This window comes from Cyprinodon variegatus, unplaced genomic scaffold, assembly GCF_000732505.1.
Source record: "Cyprinodon variegatus isolate N-32 unplaced genomic scaffold, C_variegatus-1.0 Scaffold434, whole genome shotgun sequence".
In the NCBI taxonomy this organism is placed as follows: domain Eukaryota; kingdom Metazoa; phylum Chordata; class Actinopteri; order Cyprinodontiformes; family Cyprinodontidae; genus Cyprinodon; species Cyprinodon variegatus.
Window position 1 is genome coordinate 267668 of NW_015150887.1, and position 24554 is coordinate 292221.

The 24554-nt window shown below is 35.9% G+C and overlaps 2 protein-coding genes across 2 annotated transcripts in view; one reads left to right on the forward strand and one right to left on the reverse strand.

The window, feature by feature from the left end:
- LOC107093595 (voltage-dependent calcium channel subunit alpha-2/delta-4-like) overlaps positions 1-5453 on the forward strand; it is a 58551-nt gene extending 53098 nt beyond the window's left edge. Inside the window, 5 exon segments of the mRNA XM_015388758.1 lie at positions 1669-1689; positions 1818-1935; positions 4683-4798; positions 5046-5128; positions 5270-5453. Of these exon segments, the coding sequence (XP_015244244.1) occupies positions 1669-1689; positions 1818-1935; positions 4683-4798; positions 5046-5128; positions 5270-5365 (434 nt within the window). The 3' untranslated portion in view covers positions 5366-5453.
- A 2894-nt stretch (positions 5454-8347) lies between these two features.
- On the reverse strand, positions 8348-22479 carry LOC107093609 (AFG3-like protein 1). The gene is made up of 15 exons (XM_015388786.1): positions 22252-22479; positions 20457-20550; positions 19548-19636; positions 18730-18951; positions 18369-18493; positions 17092-17359; positions 16865-17002; positions 16632-16785; positions 16437-16544; positions 14714-14839; positions 14323-14433; positions 12520-12635; positions 9860-10060; positions 9588-9782; positions 8348-8663 (listed from the first exon to the last, which is right to left on the reverse strand). The coding sequence occupies exons 1-15, from the start codon at positions 22351-22353 to the stop codon at positions 8436-8438; spliced, it is 2277 nt and encodes a 758-aa protein (XP_015244272.1). The 5' UTR covers positions 22354-22479; the 3' UTR covers positions 8348-8435.
- Positions 22480-24554: the final 2075 nt, after the last annotated feature.

A 24554-nucleotide genomic window follows, 5' to 3' on the forward strand; every position in this document is an offset into this window, starting at 1 on the left:
GTTATTCTGGAAAACAGCCCTGCAAAAATAAAGCAGTCTACTGGAGAACCTGCTGCCAGTAAATTAGCATAAACCTACAATCATAAATTTACAGAAAAATAATTTTTATGCTTTTAAAGTAAATAACTATAATTATTTACAATAATTTAATGTAGGTCTAAATTACAGCAAGGCACTTTAAAATACAGCAGAATTACTGTACATTTACAGTGAGACGTTTTACAGTGCAACACCCATAGACATTTGACCTGAACCTAACCTTTTTTTTTTTTTTAAACTTGCCCTGTCGTGATGGACTTACCCTAACGTTAGTGGGTCTAATGCCTTCATAAATGATCTATTTACCGGTTATAAATGGTTTAGATGCAGTTTATAAATGATTACCAAAAACAATATAACATCAAAAATATTAATCATCAATAAATGTTCTGTTGACCATTTATAAATGATGGTTAAGATGGATTTTGTAAAGTGTAACCGTTTTATATTACATTTTAAAAACTAGAATACTTTTATATGGGGGTAAGAAAAAATACAAGCCAATGGGTAAAGTAATATACATATGTTATATGTATATTACTTTATATAAATTTGCAATACCGTATTTTAACTGTAAGATGCAATTAATATGCAATTACCTTCCACTGCACTTGAATTTAGATAGCTTCTGTCCAAACTTCATTTATTCATTTTATAGTAAAAGCCATCTGTATATTATGCTCATAATTCTGCCTATAGTAATAGCCATCTGTACAATATTCATAGTACATATTCATCTGCAAACTCTGTTATAATGACAATCATCGGTATATTATGCTATTGTACATATCTGTAAAAACCCTATTTATAGTAATATCCACCTGTATTTTTTATTCGGTACATATCCAGCTGTAAATTTTGTTCGTAACACTAGTTATCTATATATTACGTTCATAGGACAAATCTATTAGTAAAATTATGTTTATAATGGTCTTCAGCTCTATATTTATTCAGTAGAAACCCATGTCCTGTATTTATGGAATCATTATTTATCCTGCACTTGCTGCTATTGCACTTCTGGTTAGACCTAAACTGCATTTCGCTGCCTTGTACCTGTACCTGTGTAATGACAAAAAAGTTAAATCTAATCTAATCTAAAAATCTATGATTAGAAATATACATTTTGTATGGGGATACTGAGAGAAATTATAAATAATACAGTTTCATTCAGTTTAAATTCAGTTAGCAGCAACTATCTCAGCCATTTATTTTGCAGTAATCTCTTCTCTTTAGGCAGCATGCAGCATAGGTAAGTAAACACTCCATTTTAAAATGAAGAAACCATCACAAACAGGGGCCACATGAGTGGTCATCTGTCACTACCTGATGCAAAGAGCATGGGAAAACATGGAGAAGCACTGGTCCTTCAGTAACTAATGCTCAATCCAAAACTCAATCCAGTTGATAAAAGTTTCTTCTCTTGGATTAAGGAGTTTAGATTTCAGATAATGTTCATGATGTTGAAAAATTTATGATTTTCACTCTGTTTCATCATGAAACAACATTGATGTCTTTTATTTTCAAATGCAACTCATCTACCTCTGCCTCATTTTCATGTCATCCCTTCATCATCCCATTCAACGCTATTCCATCACTCTGTGTGGTCACTGCCATCCTCCATGCATTCAGCCAAAGCTGGTTATCACACATGTGAGTACAACATGACTGAATCTATGATGATGCTCTGGACAACTACCGAGTTGATCCTGTTCCAATTTTATGCCACCTGAATGAAGCAAAAAATATAAAATATTACATCTAATTTTGTGTATTTTCAGCTCATAAGCAAAAGAAGGTGGAGGCGCTGCAGCCCTGTGACACTGCATATCCTGGCTTTATGTATGACTCATCTATCAGGGAAGCCAACAGTCTCATCAAGTGTGGACGCTGCCAGAAGTATGAGTCCTAACATGTACACATTACTGTTAATTCTTATTTTTAGATCATTTAGACAACAGTCATAATGCATTGAACATACTGATATAATGATAATCTATAATAAAAAATCTATCAGTCTTTATTCAAACAGATATCACTGTTAAAAAAATAGTCAGGTTAACACAGAGCATCTTCTCCAGGTCAGAAACAAAAAGGATTTCAGCCTAATGTGTTTCCATATAGCAGAGTTTCAGTTGCACTACAGCATTGGACTGCATTTTACTCTTGGTTACGTACATTAAGCTTCTGTATGTGTTCAGGTATTTGTTTGGTACATGTGGCAAACAGACAAGGCTATACCTGATAATTTTAATGCAAATATATAAATCCTTTAGGTACACTCACACCAGGTGGAGCAAAGGATTCCCACGTTATTTCTATGTAGAAGGGCGGATCTGAAGCAAAGAAAATTGGAGCGAAGTTGAGCAATATAGGGAGGAGAACGGCAAATTGTCGACATCTGATTGCCTGCGAATGAAGTTAAAAAATCTAAAAAAAGGTTTTCATTCACTTGTGAAAATCTTGTCAGGGAATAGCTGTGAGCAGTGTGCTACAGTGAAGAAGCGCAGCAGAGACAAGCTTTTTTATTATTAAGAATGGTAGATATAGAAAATAATTTTGACAAAGAATGAAGTGGGAATGCTTTTCAGAGATTATAAGGTGGCTTTAAAAAAAAAAAAACATATAAATTTAGCCCAATAAGGACCCGCTGTCTTTCCTGCAGCGTAGATAATGCTTTCTTTACCCGACTCCACTGGTTTCTGCCTGGGCAAGCTTCACTAATCCTCCAGGCACCCAAACATGTTGTTCATAGGGAAAAAGAGTGGCAGCCTACAGGTTGGGGCATTTGTGCTTGCAATCTAGAGCAGTGTTTTTCAATCCTGGTCCTCAAGGCACACTGCCCTGCATGTTCTAGATGTTTCCCAGCTTTAACACACCTGTTATCAATTGATAGCAGATTATCAGGCTTTGCTGAACTGCAATTATCTGAATCAGGTGTGCTGAAGCTCAGAAAAATCCACAACATGCAGAGCAGGGTGCCTTGAGGACCAGGGTTGAAAAACACTGATCTAGAGGTTTTGAATTAAAGCCCCACTCCCATGGACTGCCACTGTGAGTCCACCCTTGTGACAGTCTAATGTCAATAAAAAACTGGAAAAGAAAAAAAAAAGTGATGTTAGGTTTCACCTGTGTTTTTATTGTGAAATGCCAACAGACAGGAAATGCCACAGGGTTTCCAGGGGCCACTGCTGGTCCAAACATAAGAATCTGGGAGGCTGGTGATTGACTAAATAATAAAACAATAATTATAGCGTCTAAATAAGGTGAACATTCCAACTGTTCTATTCCTTACAAGCACAGGAATGACATGTAATGTTATGCAGTAACTTTATATCCAGAAACGTGCGAAGCACTAGCGTCCACTAAAATGGCAACATCATTGACTCAAATTAAAAATCTATCTTAAAAACCAATCAGCACAAATGATCAGCATCACTACTTTTCCCACCCCGTTAGTTACATAAATCCACCTCCCCGCAAGCTGTCTGCGCCATCTTTGTTCTTTCCCGCCGCCACAACAAATCCCATGAAGCCTTCTTCATATATCTGCATGTCTAGTGACCATGGATTTACACTATTTTTCAAGGCGCCTTCTGGGAATTCCAAGTCCTCAACTTTTTTCTTATACTAGACGTTCAGACGCTCATCTAAAATGGTTTAAACACTGTATAGTCCTCTATATAGGGATTGGGGCTTATGTTCAGAGGCAGACATAGATTCAGTGCCATACCAGGGCTAAAAAACTTTGAGGTCAAGAGTCAGAACTTCTAGGCTTGTTTGGCGACATGCTCCCCCAGAAATGTTTTTAATTCTATTATTCAAATCTCACCTGCTCTAGTATCATCAAGCACTTTCTCTTTCTCACCTTACTCTTCCCACCTCTTCATCTTCAAAAACACCTGCCTGTACATTTCTTTTGCTGCTATTCTCCTGTCTAACCAAACATTTCAAACTTTTTTTTTAGATACTGATTTCTGTATGGTTTTGTGAAGCAACCAGCTTTGCAAATCTGTATTCTAAAAATTATCTTCTGGGTTTGCCACTAGTGGTTAAAGTTGGGTGAATAATTTCAACCATGAACAAAAGTTTTTATTTTTGCTACCAGTGTATGCGTCATCAAGTGCGTCATCACAAAGGCATTTATTATATTGCATTATTGTTGCAAAGGTGAAGACATAATACTGGTCTGGTTTTCTCAAAAAGCTCTTGTTATTACAAAAGATAAACATGGATCAGTAAATGTGTGCAGATGCTTAATTAACGGATCCATTTTTTGAGTGATCTAAGAAGTTTGTGTTTTTTAGTGGCGTATGAGGAAAACTGTTTTAATGCCTTCATTTATAATTTATAGAAAAGAAATGTAGCCAGTTTGGAGATTGGAATGCTCCACTAATGCTGTCCACCTGGCTAATGATTCTATATCGAACATGACCTGATATGTTTTGTTTCTAACATTACAGCTTACATTGTGTTTTAATTGCAGATTTTTTTAATTGCAATGAAAGTATTTCTATCATTAATTATACCTTAATAATGTAAAATGTATTTACGTGCATTCATTTTATTATTTTCTTAGAAGTTTAAATCTTTTCTAATAGAAAATCCAAATAAATTAAGAAAATTCTTTGGCATTTTTTTTTCAGGATGTTTGTGGTGCAGCAGATTCCAGACAGTAATTTGGTTTTGGTTGTGACCCAAGCTACCTGCGATTGCTCCCGTCAGTTCGGACCCATCCTGCTGCAGCCAAAGGAAATTAAATATATCCTTCTTTCTCTCAAAAAGACAACCCACCAACAACAGCAATACAGGATTTAGTTCAGCACATGTATCTTGTGTTGGGAAAAATAAAGAAGAGCATTGATATCGTCTCTTCATTAGTTCCCACATATTGTTTAGCTAAAGATTAATTAACACAGAGTCTACAGCTCATTTTAATTACATTGTCAGAGCCTTACTCCTAAGTTATTAGCACACCCATACAGTAGCTTTTCTTAACATTTGGAAACATAATGCAACTGTAAAGTGCAACAGGATGAAGTCTCAGAAGGTGCGAAGGCGTCCAGAATCCTGCCATGCCTACCACCCAAAGGTCAGATGTTAGTTTTATTCTGATTAAACAATGTGAAAATAGCGTCATGTTCTACGTATAAAGAAACTAAGTGGGATACTATTTTTGGATGTTTTGTGAAATTATTATTTTTTTTAACTATGAAAATGTCTGATCCACTAGGAGGACGCTAAGGAATGTGGTGGGGCATCTGCCATCTCCTTGTCCCTTCCTCTCTTCTCTGCCTCTCTGCTGTTTTCACCGGTCCTCCTTCGGTGAACACAAACCAGGATAAACCCATTAAACTACCAGAAGATATGAAAATTCTTCACTAGTTAGTTATAATCAGTTTATGTTTTATGTAGACCTTAAGCAATGTGTCTCTGTATTACAGGGATAAATGTCTATTTCATTTTTAATCCATTTTTTACTCAGTTTAGATTGTTTTTGTAATAGGTAAAAACTGATTAAAAAGATTAAAAAGAACAGCACCCAAGTCTCCTAACCTGACTCTGAGGAAAGGTAGCTGCCTCCCGCTGGTCAGGTATAAAAAGTGCAGCTTCAGTGTGCAGGCACATTACCATTGTACTTGGATATGCTGCATTCTGGGAGTTCTTTCACTCAGAAATGTTGTTAATGAGATGAGTTTTACATTTTCAAAAATGTGTCACAGTAGATAATAGAGTTGCATTTTTAAACCCAATGTTTTCAAAAGTTCAAGAGAAAAGTGTCATAGTGCTTCATGACTCATTTCCTGAGGTTAATCTTCCAAGCTACCAATTCCCTTATACTCTTTAAATATTTCCCACTCTTAAGTTTTTTTTGAAAGTCTTTAATAGTATTATTTCTTTTCTACATTCAGTTTAAGTAATCAGGACACCTGACTAGATTTCTCATAGCAGCAGTGATTATTTTAGTCACATGGACAGAGCATATGAAATCACAAATATAAGTATTTACCATACCAATTGCTGCTTTTATTCTAGAATTTTGCTGCTTAAAGTTAAGAGGTGTCAACTAATAAAGTACAAATACTTCATTACCTTACTGAAGTAGAAATTTTGGCTATCTATACTTTACTGGAGTAAAAATTATATTAAAAATATACTCAGTTTTGTTTCTTTTAAGCTAGTTTTCTTTATGGCCTGTTGGCATTTAAAAAATAAAATCCATCAATATAATTAGCTTCATGCAGACAATTTCTTCCTGGTTGGACTCGGTACCCCATCAAAATAAGTAGTTGTTCATGATGATTCAGATTTAAAATTGACAGTTTTATCATTAGTTATAAAACCAATAAAATAAATTCTAAGTAAGTGATTATGCAGAATTGTAGAAAAATGTTTCTTTAATACAGTTGCGCAGTAACTAGTGTAAGCTTTAAAGCATCTGTCCTTAACATTTTCAGATGTATTACTTTTACTTTTATAATTTAAGTGTCAAGGTTATGTGGAGGTTGTTTGAGGACCCAATTGCAGAGATGAGGAGGCAGAGATGAGATCTTGCAGATTTAATTAAGGTTCCAAAGGCAACAGGGGCAAAAATCCAGGAACAAAATAAAGAAATCAAAAACCAGGAGATGCCAGGGAGAAACACACACACACGGAGCAAAGCAAAGAAGAGAAACCAGCACTGATGAGCTGCAGAGGAGGAGTATATATGGGTGTCCAAATCTAATTTCTTATGGCTAATTTGTTATGTGAATTGAACCACAGCATTTAAGCTGTCCCTTTCAACATCACTATTAAGTTTAAAATCCCCCACCTGTTATGACCTTGTCATGTTTTTAAACAGTAAATAACATAGAAAGTCTGGAAAAAAATAAAAAAAGTGGTTTTAGTGCTTTACAATTTGGATAGAGTAAATTAAGGGTTAAATGCTCAAAACAATTATAATTGTTAACTGATTAATCAATAAGCAAGATTGAATGTTTATTGTTGCAACCCCTCCTCCTTGCCCAGTAGCTCTCTACATTTAAAAGGTAAATAACATGGATTTGACTGATTTATGCCAAAATAATCCTCCTGCTGCAGGCAGGTTTCTGTTAGACAATATTGATCAGATTATCACAAATCAAGTTATTAAATCTATTTTAGGAGGGTGATCCTATTTTCAATTAACCACATTGTTTTCTTTTTTCATAGTTGGAGTAATGTTATTTTTAATTCACAATATTTTCTCCTTTGGATTATTTTATAATTTATGTGATTTCTGTCATGGGTAATCATTTCTGGATGTTGTAGCTACAGAGAGGTGTGTTGAACTAGGACCCCGGCTGTCAGGGTTTTAGGGGGACTGATACATTTGACTAGATTCCTTGAAAGAAGAGCTGCACCATGAGATGGATTCCATCTCTCTGCAACAGCCCAGGTTTCTCCAAAATTAAGCATCCTCTTAAGAAGATTTTAGAGTGTCTTCAGTCAATAGGAAATCTGAAAAAAATTATGATTCTCTAATGTCGGGAAAATCTACTTCATCATCCTGCAACTTAACCAGGAAGCTAAAAGATATTTACATCTAAAACAAAGGGGTGAATTAGCAAACAAATCAGCAATATGTCCCAAAAGCAAAATACTTTTAGGTTTACAAACACAATCAACAATTTCTGCAATAAATCATTACATTTAAAGGTTGTAAATTAGATCAAAAATGACAAAGAAAAAATAAAACACCAGAAAGACCTTTTCGGTGAATCAATTTTCCCTTCAAAGATTTTTCAATATCAATATAAGTCCCCTACCGTCTGTAATTTAACTGATGGGATATATATTTTTTTTTATCATGAAAGAAAAACTTCAGGATCCCACACAGGTTATGTATATTTAATTTTACAGCAGTAAAACAAGTAAAATCCAAATGAAGGTTGCTGTGGTATCATGAAACAGAGCAGTTCGTGGTTTGTTTGTTTTTTTACATATACATTAAAAAAATGCATTTTTGATGTAATTTTTAAAAACAGTTCAAGCTTCTTTGTTCACAGAAACATTCATCAAGTCCAGAGTTTTTTTCCCGTCAGAGAGACTGGTATTTTTTAAAAACATAAATAAAGAAAGCAGTGCGTCCACACAGTTTGAATCTGCAGTTCTGGTATAAATGTGGCAGAAACTGGAGCCTGCGACTCTGAGGCGCTTCGAAGCTCATATTTGACTAAAGATAAACCACTGAGTTTAATTTCTATAAATATATGAATAATAAGGATGTATCCTGACTTTAGTCCAAATCTTGTAAGTTGGGAACAAGGCATGAGTGAATGATGTTTTGTACCCAATGGTTTTGTCATCCTCCCAGACAGAGAAGAACTAAACTACTTTTTGTCCAGATAAGATGTTTTCTCCAAGTATCCCAGGCCCTACATTGCCTGCTGTTTGTCCTGGGTTGGGCCTGTCTCTTCAGCCTCCCCTCCTCTCTCCTGGTTCCAGTCCCTGAGGCCCTCTGGAAGGCTTGTGTCTTCTTCAAAGGTCCCTGTTCCTTCTACAAACTCCTCGTAGGTTGACTTCTCTTGGAATGGCCGAGGACCGAGCAGCTCCACCATGTCGGCTTTGTCTAGAACCTCTTTCTCAAGCAACCGCTTCCCCACCTGAGGACGGAATAATAGATAAACATGACTGAGTCGGCGTAATGTATTTGATTCAGACATACAACTCCATGAATTACAACATAACGTCCGCCAAATCAACAAAAATCAGACATTGGCTGCATTAAATGCCATTAAATAATATGGCTGGTCTGTTCCAAGGCAGGGCTCTGCAGCCACTGTGTGCATCAAAGATAAGTACAGGAAGCTGGTGAACCGCTTTGAAGCATGGTGTGGAAACATTCATCTAATCCTGAATGTCAATGAATCAAGATTATTGTAGATTTCAGAGGAAATTGGAGTTAAGATAATCCTAATTTCATGGGAAAAGATATGGAGGAAAATAAAATTATCTGACAACAAACCTGACAAGAGATGCAACTGTGAAGCTGTCTACAAAAAGGTATAGAGTAGAATGTACTTCTTAAGGAAGCTTAGTTCCTTTAGCATTTGCAGCAATATGCTGCGCATCTTCTATAAGTCTGTTGTGGAGAGCTTTCAACATCTATAACATCTTATTGAAAAACTATAACATTAAATTTGTGTTTTTTAATTTAAAAGAATTTGAGCTGGTAAGTAAAATGAACTGCCAGTGAAAGAAGTGTTTTGGACTCTGAAATATAATAATTATATATACTACACTTGAAATAAGATCATCGATAAGTTTTATTTCTTATTTTAAGAGCAAAAACATATTCAATTGATCTCACATCAAATGTAAATAGCATTTTCCTAAAATAAGGGACTAATTCTTATTTTTTGCAGCAAGTTCTTAACTGATCATTATATGTTGGAACCAACCTAGGCTTAGCATTGGAGACACTGATGGAAAGTTAAATACAACAAATACAATAACCATTTTAAAAACAATTCAAGATGCATTACCTGTGCTACAAGTAAATATGCTCTGCTAAAAAAAAGTCTCACCTTATCCACTTCATCCTTTTTGTCCATGATGAGCTGCAGGGTGCGCTCATATGCTTCATCCACCAGTTTTCTGACTTCCTGATCAATGAGTTCAGCTGTAGCCTCACTGTACGGTTTCTCCAGGACCATCTCACCCTGCCGGGGGAGGTCAAACGAAACCTGGCCCACCTTGTCACTCATCCCGAATTGCACCACCTAAATGTCAGTAAACAAAGTAAAGCTAAGTGTAAAGCTGTGTCAGTATTACTCACATTCGGACTCAGCAAGTGTACCTGAGCGTAAGCAGACTGTGTGATCTTCTTCAAGTCATCCTGAGCCCCCGTCGTTATCCGGCCAAAAAAGACCTCCTCAGCCACGCGGCCACCCAGCATCATGCACATCCTGTCAAACAGCTGTTCTTTGGTGTAAAGGTACTGCTCTCTTGGGAGGTACTGAGCATAACCGAGACCCTTCCCCCGTGGAATGATTGACACCTGAAATTAAGGCAAAGCTCTATAAACATCATGCAGTAGCTGTCCTGGTCCGAGTTATGCTGGCCGATATCAACCATTTAATCTCTGAATTGTTTGAATTGAAGTAAACCGTCTATGTACAACTATAACAGGTATTTAACACCAAAAGTTTGCAAAATTACAAGAATACAGATATACCACTGTGCCTTTATACCATGAAAATGCATTTTGATGTAAATTTCAGGACCACTTCCTTCATATGCAGGGAAAAAAAAGAAAGATGTAGAAGTTCTCACACTTGTTTTCAATTTGCTTCACCAGGGAAAAGTTTTATTCTTATTATTTAGCAACATATAGCTGGCGTGAAGAGGCCACAAACTCCAACTGATCAAAATAAAGATGAGGAGGAGGATGATTGAAAAATAATTAAGTTTGTTGTTAAGGTTCACTACTGGCCAGTGAGCTGAACTGTCAGCAGTGATATATGTAGAGCTCAGTGTAAATGTCCTTATAAACATTTCTGTGTCTTAAATTAATCCAAAGACCTTATTTTGCTAAAGCCGTAATATGCTTATGAATAGGGATGCACGATATTGGGATTTTGGCCGATATCCGATATGCCGATATTTTAAAACTCATGGAGCTGATAACCGATATTGATACCGATGTTACAGCTGGACAAAAATAAGTAGTCATTGAAAATAGCAGTTTTGTTATCCATTTCTGACACTTTGAAAAATAATATACTCAAATATATTTTCATATGCTGATATCAAATTGATTTTTAAAAACGCGGTATCGATCTATTTTACTTTCAAAATCTCGTGAAATTTCATCGTTCTGTTACAAACTCTCGTGATATTTTGCAAATTCTTGTGAGATTTGTTAGTAAAATAGATCGATACCGCGTCAATATATCAACATATAAAAATATGGCAACATTTCGTGAATTTTCGGGGGATTTCGTAGCATAACAATGACATATAGCAATATTTCATTAGTAAAAGAGATTGATATGGTGTTTTTAAATGGCAATATATCAGCATATGAAGATATTGTGATATTTTAATGTATCAATATTTTTTCCCTCTTCTTTAGAAGTTTTTAAGTCTGTAAAAAAGAAGTTTTTGAGGAAGAAGAAGAAGTAGTTTTTTTTTATTTATTTTTTTTAGACTTTAGAAACTCACAAGCTGATCAAATATCGGGTTAAATATCGGTGGGGTGGCCGATGTCCGATATTCAGTTTTAAGGCTGATACAGGCCGATACCGATAAGGGGGCCGATTATATTGTGCATCCCTACTTATGACCATACTTTTATTGTGAAAGGCCCAGAGCAGGAAAGTGACGCGAATAGATTGTTGCAGTGTGTACAGCAGTGGTGCAAACACTGGTGTGCAGAGAGAAGCTGTGTTCTAAAGTTAAAAAGGGAAAAAGCATATTGTCCTGCAGTACTTTTTATTTGCAAAGGATCCTTAGCACCTGGTTGATGAGGGAACAAGGTTTGTATCAGTGTTTGTTTTTTGAATGCATATTTAGTCATATTTCACGGAGCTTACAGGTTGCTGTTAAGTTATATTTGTCATAATTACGTTTTTATGTCCACTAGACAGTGCTAATGGTCTCTCTTAAGTTTGCCATGCTTATTCAGCAATACAAATGTTTGTGAATAGCAACAATTTATACTATGTGAAGTCACAGATGGTTACATTATTATGCATTTTCTTTTATTTCATGGTACAAGGCATTATAAAATCCTATACTAAATGATTTAATTAATATACATTGCAAAATATGGTGATAGAACTAAAGGTAAGGATTGCCCAGATTAAAAAGGTTGATTCATGGTAAATTGATGGCGTAAAAAAGGTTAAAGTCAACTTACTGTCTGAGTTACTAATATGGATTTTATTTGTGTATTTTGTAGCTTTTACGGTGTGTTCACAAGCAAGGCTATTCAATAAAAAAAAAAAAAATTGTGAACCATCAGTTTCAGAGACCATCTTTTCAACCGGGACGCTACACTCTGAGAAAGCCAAACCCGGCTAAACCTTGTGGAAAACTTAGTTGCTGTAGTGGTGGAGGAACCACAGGGTAGATCGGGAGAGGGAAGTCTGGGAGTCTCTGCGGAGACCACTGTCCCCAAGACCGGATCCCCGATAAGTGGAAGACCATGAGTACAATTATCCCATTAAATGTTTCAGCCCTGAACGAATGTATGCCTTATGGAGCATATCACCATCTCATCTGATAAACGCCAAACATAATCCCTTCATTTACAGCAGCTGGATTATAAGTCACTACTTTTATTGTTCAATTTTTAATTTTTGTTTTGATTGTTCTTACCTTGCTCTGAACACATTTAAATAGTACATTTCTAAGAAAATATGATAAACTGGAGAGTATTCATTTTATAGCATTATAGATTCTGGTATTTATTTTGTTTCCATGATGTAATTGTGCTGTGTACAGACGACATACCTTTAGCAAGGGGTCAGCATGTTGCAGGAACCAGCCAACAATGGCATGGCCGGCTTCATGATAAGCTACAGTCTTCTTCTCAGCAGGCTGCAGGACCTGGGTCTTCTTCTCCAGGCCTAGACAGAAACAGATCATCTGAAACATCACTATGAAGTATACAAGGTCTTAACTCAGTTGCCCTGCCTGTATCATAGTTGTTTATAGTCTACATCACGCAAGGATTTTACTGATGTAGTACTTTTAACATAATGTTAAAAAGTTATAAAAAATAAATTAAAAAAAACTGTCCAAATGTATATTAGAACTCAGGATAAAAACTAATTACTTCTCACTCTGCTTCACTTACAATGTTCTGACAGTTGCCAACTGCTCAAACAGAGAAAACACTTATTTTATGCAAATATCAAGCTCATCATTTGTTAATAATAATAACAATCATGTTAATAATACATATTTCTCAAGCCCAAGCATAATATGAGGTTTATCGCAGGATTCAGTGCCTGGGCCGCTTCTCTTATGCTTCCTAATTGGTATTTAACCTGACAACGTGGGATTAAGTTCCTTTCTTATGCTGATGATATTCTGCTATATTTGTAAATTAATCCCAATGAATTTTAATATTTGGACAGACTACAGCCATGTCTCGAAGAGCACTAAACAATATTACTTTTAAATTTCTGCTTTTAAATTAATGCAAAACAAAAATGACCCTCTTTAGATGACATTAGATCATAAATGGAGTCCTTTCAAAATAAACTACATAACTTCTTCTGAACGGTTTTAAACTGAACTTCGATCATTTAAATAAAACCCTGGTATTATTTTTTTGAGGACTGATCATTAATTCCCATATCAAAAAAGTTTTGAGGAATTCCTCTTTTCTTATTGTGGAATAAAAAAATTTGTAACATTTTTTCCATGAGTTACGCTGAAAAACTGATTCATGCCTTTGGTTCTTTTAAGCTGGACTATACTGGTTCGTTACTATTGGAAAGTTATACATCAGTTAAATGCCTTCCGATGATCCAAAAAACACCTCAAAGTTTCTATGAAAAGAATAAATCATATTTCTCCTGTTCAAGATTTTTTTTGGTTGTCTTCCTGTTAAATTAAACACTTTAAATTTGCCCTTCTCACATATAATTGAGCTCCCTCTTATATCAGATATCTAATTATTTTTTTTATTTTTTTTTAACAGAGCACTCAGACAGCAGGTTTACTGGTGGTTGCTGGAATTACTAAAAGTAGAATATGAGGCAGGTCTTCTAGTTTTCTGGCTCCTCTCCAGTGGAACCAACTACCAGTTTCAACCCATGAGGCAGACACCCAGTCTACATTTAAGGCCAGGTGTCAACCTTTTCTTTTGAGGCTCAGATTATCCTGAGTTATGTGTGTAGCTTCTATAGGCCTACCAAACATGTTAATAACAATAAATCTGTCTTTATCATCGTTTCTAAAAGCCACTTAGGTTTTCCTACCGTTTGCAAACCTCAAAATGTAACCTAAATAATGTCAACTTTAGGAAGTTTAATTTTCCCTGTAGTGCACAATACTTCTTTTTCCCTTTCATCAACACTTTTTCTCTTACCTATCTTACCTCAGTGATGGAAGCTCAGTCAAATGGTTTTCCTCGGTTCTGTCCCCTCTAACTACTTCACATCTTTCCCTTATGCTTTACCTCTGTAGCAATGGTTTACATGCCTCTCTCATAGACATAGATATATCTACCCCATACTAAGATACAGAGCCAGAGCTCATCTGCAAACTTGGCAGATTCTTAAAGAGGAAATCATGGTCACTGACCTCCGATGACTCGGTCGATGGCCTGCTCAAAGTGCTTTGGGGTGACAGCTGGGCTCAGGTACCTGGCAGCAATCAGAGCTGCTTCATTGCACACGTTAGCAATGTCAGCACCTAAAATTAGAAAAGTAAAGTTTAGTAAGTAAAAAAAAAAAAACCATAGCACATCTCAGTCTAGATAGAATAATCTAAAACGTCGTAATCAATCCTGACAAATTCTGTTATTGAACTTTTTTTTTTTTTTTTAAACATGGTTTTGCTTTTAAACGTTTATTGTAAAAATTTTGTGTTTTTTTTGGTGGAATAAATCAAATACTTGGGTTTTTTGATTTCATATAATTGAAAACTTAAACAAACATTGAAGTTTCAATTACATTAAGAATAGGTTACCTACCAGTAAATCCTGGTGTGGCAGCTGCCATTTTTCTGGCAAGAGCATCTTTATCCAAACTGGGATCGAGTTTGATGGGTCGCAGGTGCACTTTGAAGATGGAAGCCCTGCCTTTAATGTCCGGAGGACCTAAAGAGAGGCAGAAAAAGAACTCATCATTCATCCACATTAACCCATCTGAAGCTCAACAATTTACATTTTTCTGGTTTACATACAAGCTGTAACATGTAGAAGTGGTGCGAGCCATTTCAGTATCCTGAGCATGAATGCTTTGGAACAATGAGCCTCAAGCAAGAGGTGTTTGTGCAAACAAATCCCTTCATACAAGTGATTTAGGAGAAAATGTTGAATTCACTTTTTTTCACCTGTTTCTAATCTTCTCTCAGGCAATGACAGATTTTAACAGTGAACCAGACTTGAGATAGGAGTCTTGAACAATCAGTCAGCTCTTATCAAAACCTAGTTTTTCACTAAATTTGTTGTTACTTAGAAGAAACTGTCCATTCTATTAGGCTACATCATTATTTATTATGCAACTCTGCTATTTTACATTTATTTTACATTTTTATCTGCTGATGATCTATTCATTGATGAACTATCGGTCACTACACTTGCAGATGGCATGTCAGTATCTATGGGACAAAGGTTTGTCATTTCCTCAAAAGAAAGAACTGTCAGTGAGCTCTATGTTAATCAAGCTACCATTGAAACATCTCGAACAGAAAATGGATAGAAAGTTGAAAAAGGAACTTTAGAAACCTGTAGCTGGATGTTGTGTCATGTTGGTTGGTGGCCACTTCAAATTAAGCATTAACATCCTATGTTGCACCTCTTGCCTCCATCTAAACACCCTTTTTTTCAGTTTTTTTTTTCTTATTAAAAACACAATTATCTGATCAAATGATTTTTCTTTTTCTTTTATTTTTGCTTCTGTAACAGTGCAATCAGGTCATTTACAGATCTTTTGATTCATTCCCCAGCGGATCGGGCGATATCGATGCAGTTGTTAAAGGAATGAGCCATATCATTTGAAACCTGAGTCAAGGTGCTAGGCTCAACATAAACATTGTTAAAAAAAAAGTTAACAAATTAACACAGATATAAATTTACTTTAGATTATTTATTAAAAAAAATATTTAGCAAAAAGAAAGAAATGCAGTTCCAGGTAGAGTGCGCACTGTATTGGGTCTCAGATATCCAATATCAAATCACAGATATCCGATCCAGCTATTTAGTCTATATAGGAGCCAATATCTTATTCAGGCATCGGCAGAAAAATCTCTATATTACAAAGTTATCTATCGTTTACAAGATCTTTTTTTAAGCTTCCCAGAGTAGGAGAAATAGTAAGAGAAATGTACGTCAAGAATATGATAATGTTGTTGAAAGAGGACTATTGACTGGGTTGTGCAAAGGAAGCATACTAGAACCCTAAAGTACCTTCAGTTATATATATATTTTTTTCCCCATGTATTCCAGTTTCTTGATTTGAGTGTACACCAAGCAGGTTGATGCAATTCTTTGTTCATGAACCCCCTGGTTGATTAAAATATGCACTTCTAAAAAGACAAGCTGTAATCTACAGCGACTGTTTTTCATCATCTAGTTACATAGGTCAGTTTTCTACAGAAATCTGATTTTAACATTATTCAGTTTAATTCTTTAACTGAATACTTTTTAAAACCGTGTCCTGCAGTCTGTGTTAAAGCATAATGAGTGACAGTACCGATGTAAATTTGTCTGTCAAAGCGTCCCGGTCTCATCAGAGCAGGGTCCAGGATGTCAGGCCTGTTGGTTCCAGCAAGTACCACCACATTAGTAGCTGTGTTAAAACCTAGGGAACAAGACAATAAAGGAGATAAAATAAAGCAAGAAAAATACAACATACTCTACATCAGAATGGAGGAATTGTGAAGCCTACCATCCATTTCCACTAGCAGCTGGTTTAGCGTGTTCTCCTGTTCACTCTGACCCCCAAAGTTCCCTCCGCCTCTCTTTCTTCCCACAGCATCAATCTCATCAATGAAAAGGATGCACGGTGCATTCTTCCTTGCCATGGCAAACATGTCCCTCACCTTTACACAAGTAATGTTTGTTAAACATTTACCATTTGAGAGAAACTCCCTTTTACATTGGCAAGATTATTTTCCTTACCCTGGCTGGACCGACTCCCACAAACATCTCTAGGAATTCTGAGCCATTGACTGTGATGAAGGGGACATTGGCCTCTCCTGCTGTGGCTTTGGCAAGCAGAGTCTTTCCCGTCCCAGGGGGGCCAGACAACACTGCACCCTACAATAACACATGCGTCAATCAACTACTGTCAGGAAACAGAGAATGAAGACAGGAAAATTCACCCCAAGAGGCCAATGTGCTTTCACCTTAGGGATCTTGGCTCCAAGGTCCTGGTACTGCTGTGGGTTTTTCAGGAAGTTTACAAACTCCAGGATCTCAAGCTTTGCTTCCTCACAGCCCGCCACATCCTTGAATTTAACATCTATGTTGTCTTTCATCATCTTGGCTGTTGATTCACTCATGCTAAAGGGGCTCCTTCCACCACCAACGCCTCCTCCCATTGGACCACGTCGTAATGTGAACAGCAAAAATCCAATCAGCAACAGAGTAGGAATCATGTTCATCAGAAAAGACCTATAAAAATGAAAAATATAACATCAATCAACTATTCTCCAATGTTTCAAAACAGTGATGGGAAAATAAAGTCAGTATCATAAACCAGTGACTGATCCAGGTGAATATTTTTTACTATTTTTCAAGGCTGCACTTTCAAAAAAAGATTAAATGTCCAGGGAGCTGTTCCAAATGAAATTAATTTTTGTTTTACACTTGTGTAAACAAAATCGAGTCTATGAAGCCCATCCATTACAGATTACAGACTGTCTTAAAGATATAAAAACCTGAATGACTCTTAACTTTCTGCTGCTGAATGCAGACAAAAAAGAAGTTATTGTCTTTGGACCAGAGTCTGAAAAAGAAGCTCCAGTGCAAAGTGCAGCCACAGTTTTGATGAAAATTAAAAAGAGATCATGTCTCTCCTACCCTGGCTGCTCTTCATTAGCTTCCTTCTAAATCCAGAATGGAATTTAAAGCCCTCCATCTCACATATAAAGCCTTAAATGGCCAAGCTCCATCTTACAGAGATCTGATTGTTCCTTATGTCCCTAACAGAGCACTTAAATCTCTATCTGCAGATTTACTAGTGGTTCCTAGAATTTCTAAAAGTAAAATGGGAGGCAGATCTTTTAGTTATCAGGCTCCTCTCCAATGGAATCAACTACCAGTTTTAGTCCGTGAGGCAGACACCCTGTCTACTTTTAGGAGTAGGCTTTAAGCTTTCCTTTTTGATAAAGCATATAGTTAGAGAGGCTCAGGTTATCCTGAGCTATCTCTATAGTCATGCTGCTATAGGCTTAGACTGCTGGAGAACATAGAGACCCATTTTTCATCATTCTGTCTCATTCTATCTCTATTCTCCCATTCTGCTTATATACAGCATGCTGCAACTTTAACAAGCAAGAACCCTTCAACAGTACCAAAATAAAGAGATTTTTTTTTTTTCCTGGAGGGGTGGTTATAATCGAGCTCCCATACTGGAGTCATCTACAACTGACTTCTTTGGGTAATGAAAAGTTAATCTCACCCATCACTCTCAGAGCTGTAGATGACAGCAGCCCGGTGAGATGGCTCCAGCCCAAGCTCCATATGTGCAGCCTCAAGGTTCCTCTCAAAAGTATCAACACTCCCAATGTTGAACCAAACATAACTCTGAGAAACATAAGAAAAATTAGAAAAATTCCCAGTTTAAAAAAAGAAGCAGATCAAACAATAGGATGGCTCTTTTAGGCATAATTTGTATAATCGAAGGGACATTAGTTTCCCTATACTATAACTGTACGCAAGAGAAGTTTAGTGCCAAACTAAAGGGCAGTTTCTGTAATTGTCTTTAGGTTCATTATATTTCTTGGTAAAACAAACATTTATAGAGCTCAGCCTATCCTTACCCCTTCAGTATCAGCTCCTGGTACAAGGATAACTCTGACAAACTGTTTGTTAACAACTTCCAATCGATCAACCAGGCCTCTTCCCAGGTAACGGTGAACAAAGTCCTTCCAGCTGATCTCTCGGCCGCTGTCTCTGAAGTAAAGGTAGAGCAGTACTGAGGTGACTCCAGCAGCACCTATCACCACGTATCGGAAATCCTTCTCGTCCCAGGGAAAGTCGCCCTGAGAACAGAAACATGGAGCACTAAATGAATGAGCTTGTAAACCAAAACATTATTGCCAATGATCAGTGTAATATTTAGGGTGCTCACATTTCAGAGGACCCTAGCAGTGTTTAGTGAATGGTTGGGAAAGCGGAAATGATATTTACACATGAAAACAAGCAAGAGTCGGAACAGTCCTTTTGATATCTGTCCAATCACCCCAAGTTTTCATGGATAAAGATACAGCTATGGCTTCACATTGTGTCACAGCCTTAGGTCTGCTGATTGAGTCCAACGGGAAAATTATTTTCAGGCTCAAAAAGGGCAAAGTAAACACTATCAAGGCTGACTCTTGGCAAACATTGTTTATAATATATAAGAAGTATTTAATTCACTTTGGAATTAATAGTTTTTATATTATGTATCTTTCATTTTACGAGTGACAAATGTTTCCGGTATTTAATATAGGCATAGTACATAACTAGGGCCCCTATAATGTAAAATATTCTAAAGGGAAGGTAAGAAAAGTCTAACTAAGATTACCAAAGTTTTAAAATTATTTGTAGTTTAAAATTTTTTTTAACTTTGCCTTGGTGTAGCTTTTTAATGACAAACCTTCTGCATCCGACTCCACCAGTCCTTCCCTCCCCCGCCTCTCTTTCCACCACCTGGTCGTCCTCCTCCTGCTCCGCCTCCTTTTCCATCTGAAATACAGCCGATAAGATTTATTGAACATCAAGAATGCAATAGATTGAATTCTTACTGGCATTCTTGAAATAAAAGCGCTTAAAAATATGGCATACAAACCATCCCTGGTGTTAAAACCGATACTCACACATCTTCTATGAGTCTGTGTGTGATACAGGGTCATTATGCAAAAAAAAAAAAAAAGCTTTTCCCTTTCAAAATCTTTAGAATCTTGACGGAAGAGATTCATTTAATACCATTTGCATTAAAATGAATCTCTTCTTCTATCCTTTTGTGTCCTAACCATTAGAACAAAAAAGGATACGAAGAACAAGGAAGGAAGGTGTAAAATAGGATTTAATTTTAAGGCATAAAAAAGGTAACTGCAGAGAGTAAATCAGGTTTATTACACATACTACAAATCAAAGCACTTTAAAAAAAATCTACAAAATTTAAAGATGGGGTGAAACGTTTATCTGAAAGTGCTCCCCGTCGTTAATTACTGTCAATACTAGAGTCTTGAAATATTCAGATGCTAATGAATAAAAATAACACTCTTTGGAGGGTTGGGTAATGTAATTAAAGGTATAGTGGAAGACTTTCATGAATTTTTGAAAAGACCTGAAAGTTTGGCTTCATTTTAAGGAGAAGAAAGATAGCAACAATCAGATTTTGCTGATATGAAAAAATGTTTTATCATCAATAACTGTCCAGTCCTCGCTGAGAAAAAATAAAACGATTTATCTTCTTAGTTAACTCTTCACCCCATCTTTAAGCATGTAAAACAACACACAAATAAAGAGTCAATTGCGAGCGATCACACACAGCAACTCTCACCTTTTGGTTCAGTGGAATAGAGCCGACGCTGAGCTAACCGATATCTCTGACAAGAAAGGATATTTGTTTTATGTTGACCAAAAAATCCATGATCCTAGAAGAAAAACATAACACAATAGTGAACAATACAGCAGAAATAATATTCTACCAACAGTTATCACAGGTTCCAATAAAAGCACATCAGGAGTTTATACTGCTTGAGGAAGGGTTATAATACATCTATACCAGAGAAGTGTGGGTCTTGCTTTTTCTTTGATTACAGAACTACATTACTGTTGCATTTATCCACTGGCTCATTACCGGTTTCAGTTTAAAAAAAACACTATATTGATTAAGGTGAAAAATCTGTTTCCTGATATGTTGAAGTACCAATAGTTTGTATCCAATAAAACTGTCTTCTTTTTTGGAAATATAAAAAAAAAATCCTCTGATTAGTAGTTACTGATCTGTCGTTATCCTATTTTACTTTCACAATCCAGAATATCACAACAATCTTTTTCCTTTCCAGAAAATAATTTAGCTCCGGAGGACGGAGATGTAATTTGACAAACCGGATCTTCTCCACGTTCTTTTTCCTGTTTGGTGTGATTGCAACTGTGGATCATGACCCGGAAGGGACCGGAGCTGAGCAGAAACTCAGCTCTGCTCTGTATTTTGACGTGTGGAGGATTGGCGGTAGATGTGGAACAGTTCTCATTGATTAACATGACAGCTTGGAATAACATACAGTATGCTGAAGCTGCAATAAGGATCCCATCCCAGTTAGAAAGACCCAAACCAACAGTTAAGCAAATGACAACTTCAAACCCTCTGGAGCAGTATCCCAACATTTAAGAAGATTTGTTGATTGTAAAAAAGAAAGATTTTGTTCTTTTCATTGTAAAAGTGATCATTTGTAGTGCACAGACGACAAGGAAAACCCCAAAAAATCAAAATAATAGTGAAAGCTGCAGAAAAAAATCTTGAAGTTAGAGATTTAAACTGGGGAATGGTTGAAAGCATGATGGGGAAACCAATAGGACCATCAGAAACTGGCAGAGTGACGATAACTTAAAGATATATTACAAATTATGAGGACGAATGTTGGGTTAAATTTAACAGTTCAGAAACAAAAATGAAAATAAATATTATATATATATATATATATATATATATATATATATATATATATATATATATATATATATATATATAAATTATTTTTATTTGTTTTTTTTCCTGGGGCGAGTCTTGTTTCCTGCTTTCTTGTTTAACTCCTTATCTGTTTGGTGGCGGTAATGCACTTTTAACTAGTTTGCAAACCGCCATAAAACCTTACAAGAAGAAGATGTATGTGGACTGTGATGTGCGGATGAGTAGCGGAACATGTGGAACAGTTCTCTAATTGATTAACATGACTGCGCAACTGCTCCGCAAGACACACTTGAGCGGGGCGGAGCGATGACGGAGGGTGTGAAAATCTGGGGGTCAGAAGCAGATAAAACAGCCGTATAATTAAGAACGAAATATACTTTTTGTTTTGGTAACATGACCCGATATACGACTACTTGGCGAATTTTCACCCAGGAGATTGATTAGAGACATGAAATTAAACTTGAACGAAAAATATGCAGCGGAGAGATGCTATGTTGCAAACAAAATCCCATCCCACTGTTAATTAGGAAATATGATATTTTACTAAGCAGAAACGTCTTACATATAATTTCAATGAAAGGAGTTGCGGTAAAATGTGTTTTACTTCAGTCAAGACTGAGTTTAAAGACCAGACAGGAGAAACAGGTCAGCAGTTACTCACCAGTACTAAGAGGTTTCCAGAACCGAATGTGCGAGCTCGGACTCCCCCAGTTCGACAAAAAGGCACAACAGCCGCTGAGAGAAGTCTCAACATCCGAGACATCTTGGCCTCAGCCAAGTTTCGGACTTAAATAAATTTTACGTTTTGCTCTATTACCTCAAATGCCCCAACTCCAACATGTTGTGCTAACAACAAACATTTGGTAAGAAATGTCAACGGGAGGATATTCGAAAGCCCCATGAGGTGTGCTTTTCAAATGCCTGTCGAAATATTCGGAAGTGTATAGTTATTATTTACTTAAAAATATATAAATATATTTATGTATCAACAAAATTAAGCTATCTTTAAAGTGTAAAACGTTTGATAAATTATTTGGTGTCAAGTATTTATTATTATTATAATGAGCAAATCGTTAAATACAGGCAGCAGTAAAGGTGGCTGCAAATCCTTACATTACGCAAGTAGGTTTTTGAGTGCTTTGCAAGACAAGTATGCAGAAGACGGGGCTACATAACTAAAACGTTAGAAAGAAATGTTTTTCTGGAATGCCTTTTTTAAAATAAGGCAAGCTTTTAGTAAATTATTTAATGAAAGAGTTATTTCTTCTTATCATGAGCACCCTTCTCAGTCAAAAGTATTGATACATAAAATACATAAAATAACTAATTATAAAATAAAGACAATTTTATTTAATCTTTTATTTTGAACATTTTAATTCTTAGGCATTGTATTATTTCCATCTAAGCAAAAAAAAAAAGCATATATATGTTGCCTGCATCGAAGTTAGTAAAGAATAAAAATTAAAAAAAATCCTACTATTAACCTCTATTAATAAAACTGGAACTCCTCTGAGTAACTCCCTTATAATCACATTTGAACAAAATACAGAACAAAAATTTCGAAACTGTATTGATACTGTTACTAAATAGTGACACCTGCTGGACATTAAAATGAATACAGGGAGCGTCTTTGACAGACTAAACTTTGAGGACCTATAATATGATTTATGCCAATATTTGCAATAATATGTTATTTGGTGTCTATCGTTTAAATTTAAAATATGTTTGATATTCTTAGATGGTATCCATATATGTGAACATACAATGTGAATACAATATGAAAAAGAATGTTTGTGGACTAGGATTTATTATTATTTTTACAAAGTAAGAAGAACAAACTAAGATTCAATTTGAAATTAATTTGAATTCAGATCCATAGGGTTATGAATGAAAGGAATAGGATGACACAACAAGAAAATTAAAACAAATATGAGATCAAAATGATCCCACATGCCTGAAGCATCTCTTTTGCCTCTTTATCTCCATATTTCTTGATTGTTTTGATAATAAACCACAAAAAATCAAAGATGATTTTTGGCAGATGTGTTGCATTGACAGTTGCAAATAAACACAGTTTAATGCAGTGGTCAGTAACCCAAACTGTTCAAAAAGCCATATTGGACCAAAAAACAAAAACAAATCCGTCTGGAGCTGCAAAAGGTCTTATATAAGTCTCATATGGCAACATGGGCTCCAAGTGTATTAGCCCACTATAAAAAATTACTAAATGGGATTAATTATATAATAATCATACATTAAACTTAAAAAATATTTTGTGCTTTAGGTTTAAATACCATTACAATATTTATGTATTAGTTTTTTTCTATATTGATAAAATAATAGAAACATCATAAAGAAATCAAATTTTTTGTGTTATTTTCATTTTGAGGATTACGGAGAGGGGAATAAAAGAAAATTCACATACCTGCATAAGAGCGTACCTGTTCACACTGTGAACGGTTTTTCATGCTCGCAACAAAACCAGCAGCAGTAGTGGAGTTTGGAGATGTATTCCACTTCTTAAATCTATCTTTGCTCTCCTGTACTTTATCCAGAAGTTCTGCAATCACAATTTTCTTTTCACTCCCATCTTGGTGGTCAGCATTTAGCATGCCTTCCCTGGAAATGCTCTTCCAAATTGCTCTTTTTATTACTTGACAACTTCTCGTTGCAAAGCAAACATGCAGGAAATCTCACCGCATTGGTAATAAAAGAAAACAATTCAATCCATTCTTCTTTGAATCCTCTGTTCTTATCAGTTATCTCTTTTTTTTTTCCTTTGGGATCAATTGCCTGAGGCACACGTGCTGGTTTGTTTACAACAGCCTCCTGCCTGGCACCGTGTAGCGCTGAAACGTGTGTTGCAGTCTATCAAGCAAATGTTGACTGAAATATTTACATTTATTAATTAAATTGATCTGTTATGCATTGGAAAAGATAATGAATGTTTGACCTCCTGCACAC

Excerpts from the sequence above, each read along its gene's own strand:
- LOC107093609 (XM_015388786.1), bottom strand. The coding sequence starts at position 22,353 with ATGTCTCGGATGTTGAGACTTCTCTCAGCGGCTGTTGTGCCTTTTTGT. Across the intron at positions 14,840-16,436 it reads TGACAGACAAATTTACATCG|GTCCTCCGGACATTAAAGGC; the intron begins GTACTGTCACTC and ends GCCTCTCTTTAG. Across the intron at positions 10,061-12,519 it reads ATGCTGACCCCTTGCTAAAG|GTGTCAATCATTCCACGGGG; the intron begins GTATGTCGTCTG and ends CCTTAATTTCAG.